Source organism: Penaeus monodon, chromosome 3, assembly GCF_015228065.2.
Source record: "Penaeus monodon isolate SGIC_2016 chromosome 3, NSTDA_Pmon_1, whole genome shotgun sequence".
Taxonomy (NCBI): Eukaryota; Metazoa; Arthropoda; class Malacostraca; order Decapoda; family Penaeidae; genus Penaeus; species Penaeus monodon.
Window position 1 is genome coordinate 10620016 of NC_051388.1, and position 5000 is coordinate 10625015.

Here is a 5000-nt window from a genome sequence, read left to right on the forward strand (position 1 = left end):
GACAACTCCGGAGTTTATATTCAGAGGCAGATTTCTGATCAGCTTCCTCCAGACCCCCAGCCACGTAGTTCTAGATTGTCTCAGGGTGCACAGCAACTAACAGCTACAATGCAGCATGGGCCTCTGATAGCCATTCCACATCTCAAGACCATACTTCAGCTGTGTCCTATGTTATAGCCAGGGAATCGGTCCCCATTTTAAAGGAGACACTTCAGCATCTCAGCCGCTGAAAAGGAACCAGGAAGTGGAAGCCTGGATTCGCTCCATCGAAACCTCGTGAACCACCTACTGACGAGGCTTACATTCAGGCTGCACGAGCAAACTGTCGAGGTCCAGCAGAGCTTATTATAAACTCTCCCCTGTTCGACTACATCCGAGACTGGGAGACGTTTAAGGCCTCTCTACGCACCAAGTTTAGGGGAACCTACACGTCTGCTGATTTTTATAAGGTGCTCTACGAGAACAGGATGACTTCAGTGCAGGCACCCATGGATTTTTATCTCCAGTTGGAAGGGCACGTTTACCAAGGGTATCGTGATCATCGAGAAGCCATAGGTGATCCCTCCGAGCTTGTTCGTCGGGTTTTCCTCTCTGGTATCCCATCCTGGCTGAGGGACTTCTTGGCTCTCAAAGATGATTGCTCACCCATGCAGCTTGCAGAAGCAGCCCAGAGGATATGGAACTCCAGGAATGGGATCAGGCATGAGTCAGCTACACAACACCAGTCCCCAAATGAGTTCCTAGATGACCGTGACCACCGCCGTTATCCTGATCGCCCACCAAGAGCCCGGGACTTGTACGCTTGCCCTATAGCTGCACAGGTGAACAGAGTGAAGAGCCCGCAACCTGCTCGATCCCATGATCTCTGGTGTAGCTTCCATGGAACAACCACCCACAACATCTCAGAGTGCCGAGCAGCTTCTAATGCGGCTTCCGCCCGGAACAGACCCCATACTCTCAGAGACCTCATCTGTTACCGTTGCCGGAGATCTGGGCACATGGCCAGACAATGTCCCTTTCCGACTGGCCAGCAAGCAGCTCCCGGTCCAGCTGGCAGAGTTACAGAAGGGGGCAATAACTTCGACCTGTACACAGACAGAAACCGTAACCCCACAGGTAGCCATGTTGAGTTCCCCCAGGTTGTCAGGACGGCCTCTCGTGGGACTCAATATTAACGGCAAGACAACCCTGTGCTTTCTTGACACTGGATCTGAGGCCACATTGATAAAGCCGAGCGCCATAGCTATGATCACGTCTTGCCAAAAGCTTCAGCACAAACCCTCCAACAAGATTCTCCGAGGAGTAACAGGGGAACCACTTCATGTGTCTGCTGAAGTGTCACTTCATTTTCACATGGCTGATGATTCCACCATCGTTCATCAGGCCAGTGTGGTTGACGTTTCCTTCCCAGGTGACATTCTTATTGGGATGGATCTCCTCAGGCGGTTGGACTTTACTTTCTCCTCTGAAGCCTTAACTGGGAATGCCACCATTACTCTGCAGGGACACACGTTCTCAGTTGTCTACACTGATGCAGAGTCTCTCAAGATTTGCTGCATCAAACCCTTGTCACCCACAGAAGTTGCCAGTGAAGATTCACCAGAGTCTAACCAAGATTCCCCGGCAGTTGCAGCAGTGCATCTTGTACACCGTGCAAATATTGCAGCTCACAGTGGCTGCTTTGTAGAAGGGTCCCTTTCGCGGAGTGGGCCAACAGATGGTGATGTCCTTGTAATTCCGACAATGCCAAAAGGACTTCTCCTACCCCATGCTGTCACCAAAAGTAAGGATCGTCGGTGCTCCGTGTGGGTGTGAACACAATGCCCAAACAGAGGGTTCTCCACAATGGAACACGCCTGGAACAGCTGAGCAGGTAGAAGCCATCTACAGCAATGACCCATCTCAACACCTGCCCGAAATGCCATGAGGAAGTCGTCGCCAGGCCCAACTACTGTCCTGTCGAGTCTGATTCCCCTTGAAGATGGTGACAGTATCGACTTTGGTGGGGAAGAGGATGGCTTTGATCGACAATATGGAGTGGAGGACTTCGGTTATAATGATGATGAGTTGGAGGTTGAACACGCACAGCTACCGCCATCCATTGCCATTGCCACCTGCGAAGCCGCCGAACTCCTGGAGCATGATGCATGTCAGAATGATCACCCAAAGCCAGATCTAGGCCACCTTGAAGAACCCCAACGCCATAAGCTGACTGAACTGCTTTGTCGTTACAAGGGGCTCTTTGATGGTGGTGAGGAAGCGCTAGGTTTAGTCCCTGGGATTAAGCATCAAATCGATACAGGAGAAGCAAAGCCTGTTTGTATCCGACAATGGAGATTGCCTCACTCCACACGGCAAGTCATTCGAGAGCAATGTGACTCCATGCTTCGTACAGGGGTCATTGAGAGTCAACATCACCCTGGATGAGCCCAGTTGTGCTAGTGAAGAAGAAGGGCGGAGGTCTCAGGTTCTGTGTTGACTACCGTGGCTTGAATGCAGTGACCAAGGGAGATACATATCCTCTGCCACTTATCAATGAACTCATCGATGAACTGGGACCAAAGAACATCTTTACCACACTAGATGCTCGTGCTGCGTACTGGAGTGTGGAAGTGGAAGAATCCGACCGGCCAAAGACGGCATTTTCAGATGGCTACCGACTCTTCCAGTTCTGCCGTCTTCCTTTTGGGTTATCGACAGCTCCAACCACATTCCAGAGAACAATGAATGTTGTCCTATCATCAGTACTGGGACGTCATACCCTAGCCTACCTAGATGACGTCATCATCTACAGCCACAGCTTTGACCAGCACCTCCAACACCTTGATGAGGACTTTACAGTTGCTCTCATTGGCTGGCCTAAGCTTAACATGGAGAAGTGTCAGTTTGCTGCGACAACCATAGACTTCCTCGGCTTTACGATTTCACCTGATGGAGTCTCCCCAAACAGAGATAAGGTGTTGGCTATCTCTAACACACCTCCACCACGAACAGTTAGAGAAGTTCGACGTTTCCTAGGAGCAACAGGATCTTCAGGAAGCATGTTCCTGGATATGCGACCTAGCATCTCCATTACATCTGTTGCTGAAGAAAGATCAAACTTGGACCTGGGACCTGAACAACAAGCAGCATTTGAAACTTTGAAAGATAAGCTGATATCTGCTCCTGTCTTACGCCAGCCAGACTTCTCAAAGGAATTTGAGCTTCACACTGATGCCTCTAGCATCGCATTAGGAGCTTGTCTCATGCAAAGGGATGACGACCATACACCACATGCAGTTGCTTATTTTAGCAGGAAGCTCCGGGATGCAGAGACTCGCTATCCAGCTATTGACTTGGAGGCCCTGGCTGTTGTGGAAGGAGTCCGAACTTTTGATTCGAATCTGTATGGAAGGCGCTTCACAGTGTACACCGACCACCGACCCTTGGTATATGTGTTCAGCAGGAAAACTAAGTCTCCAAGAATGACGAGGTTTGCCCATGACTTGTCTTTTTACGATTTTAACATACGATACAAAGAGGGTCCCACGAATAAAGTCCCAGATTTACTGTCCAGACAAGTTGCAAAGCTGACAATCACAGAGCTCTCACCTGAAAACCTAGCAGAAGAACAGAAAGCAGATCCTCAGCTTGCAGAGTTTACATCTATCTGCAAGGGGGAAATGTACCAACAAAGAAACTTCCTCTTCCTCTTGCTGATTTTGAGCTGAAGGAAGGTGTTCTCTATCGGTTGAAGCACCTACCAGATCGGATTACTTACCAACTAGTGGTTCCAGTCACTCTCCGAAACTCGGCATTAAAAGCATCGCACCTGCCTCCACTAGCCTCCCATCCAGGTATCCATCGAACATTTCAAAATGCAAGATCAATGTTCTACTGGCCAAACGTGCTGAAAGATGTAAGACATTATGTAGAGTGTTGTGAAATTTGCCAACAATCTAGAGGTGACAGGCAGGAAGTTCCTATGGCTGACACACCTTTGGCTAGATTTCCACTGGAACGAGTATCAATGGACATTATGGACTTTGGGCCTAGCATTCCAGTCCGCTGGGCATTATCCATCATAGACCAGCATTCACGGTATTTGCAGATCATACCGCTGAGGAGAATTACTGCCGCCACTGTCCACCGAGCCTTTCTGGACCATTGGGTAACCCTCTTTGGCCCTCCTAGGGTTATCCAGACCGACAATGGAGTCCAGTTTGTAAGTAACATGTTCCAGGAACTCACTAAATTAATACACGCCACGAACCACTACACCATTCGCTACCATCCTCAAGCAAATGGAATGATTGAGCGTACAAATCGTGTGGTGAAGTCTGCTCTTACCACATTAGTGAATGATCGCCCACGAACCTGGCACCAATTTGTTCCTGAGTTACGGCTGCAGATCAATTCGGCTATTCACCGGACGACTGGAGAGCAACCCCTGTATATGCTAACAGGCCGCCATGCTAACTTCCAGATTGGTCTCACCAATGAAGCCGTGTTTGATGAAAACCTAAATTTGCAAGCACGTTTGCAAGAGGCCCGCCAAGCAGCTGTGAAAGCCTCAAAGGAGGCACGTCAAGTCTATGGAAAGCAGTACGACAAAGGAAAGAAGGTGGAATTCCAGCCGACTGAAGGTGCATTGGTGTGGTACTTTGAGCACAGGCACAAGATGGGCGGTCTACCTCCTCTCACTAGGAAATGGAGAGGTCCTGCCAGGATTACGAGACGACTAGGTCCGGTTGCTTTTGAGATTGAAGACCTCGAAACAGAAGTCCAGTTAAAAGCCCACCTGAATCACCTGAAGGCTTATCATCCACCGGCAGAACTGTCATATGGCACGAGTGACAGTGATGGAGAAGAGGATGAAGATAGAGATGATCCGAACCCGACAAACCCAGATGACCCTTGGGTTGCTGTGCTGACCTCTCTGGTGATGGAGCCAGGGTTTGATGCCGATAGGCGTGACTGCCGAGACACGCGACCCTCAAGAAACCCGTACCCAGATGAGC

At 49.7% G+C, this 5000-nt stretch overlaps 1 protein-coding gene across 1 annotated transcript in view; it reads left to right on the forward strand.

Moving 5' to 3' along the window:
* The first annotated feature begins 4569 nt into the window (after positions 1 to 4569).
* The window catches only part of LOC119588365, a 722-nt gene continuing 291 nt past the window's right edge, over positions 4570 to 5000 (forward strand). The window contains exon 1 of the mRNA XM_037937051.1: positions 4570 to 5000. This exon is cut by the window's right edge and continues 291 nt beyond it. Within this exon, the coding sequence (XP_037792979.1) occupies positions 4661 to 5000 (340 nt within the window). The 5' untranslated portion in view covers positions 4570 to 4660.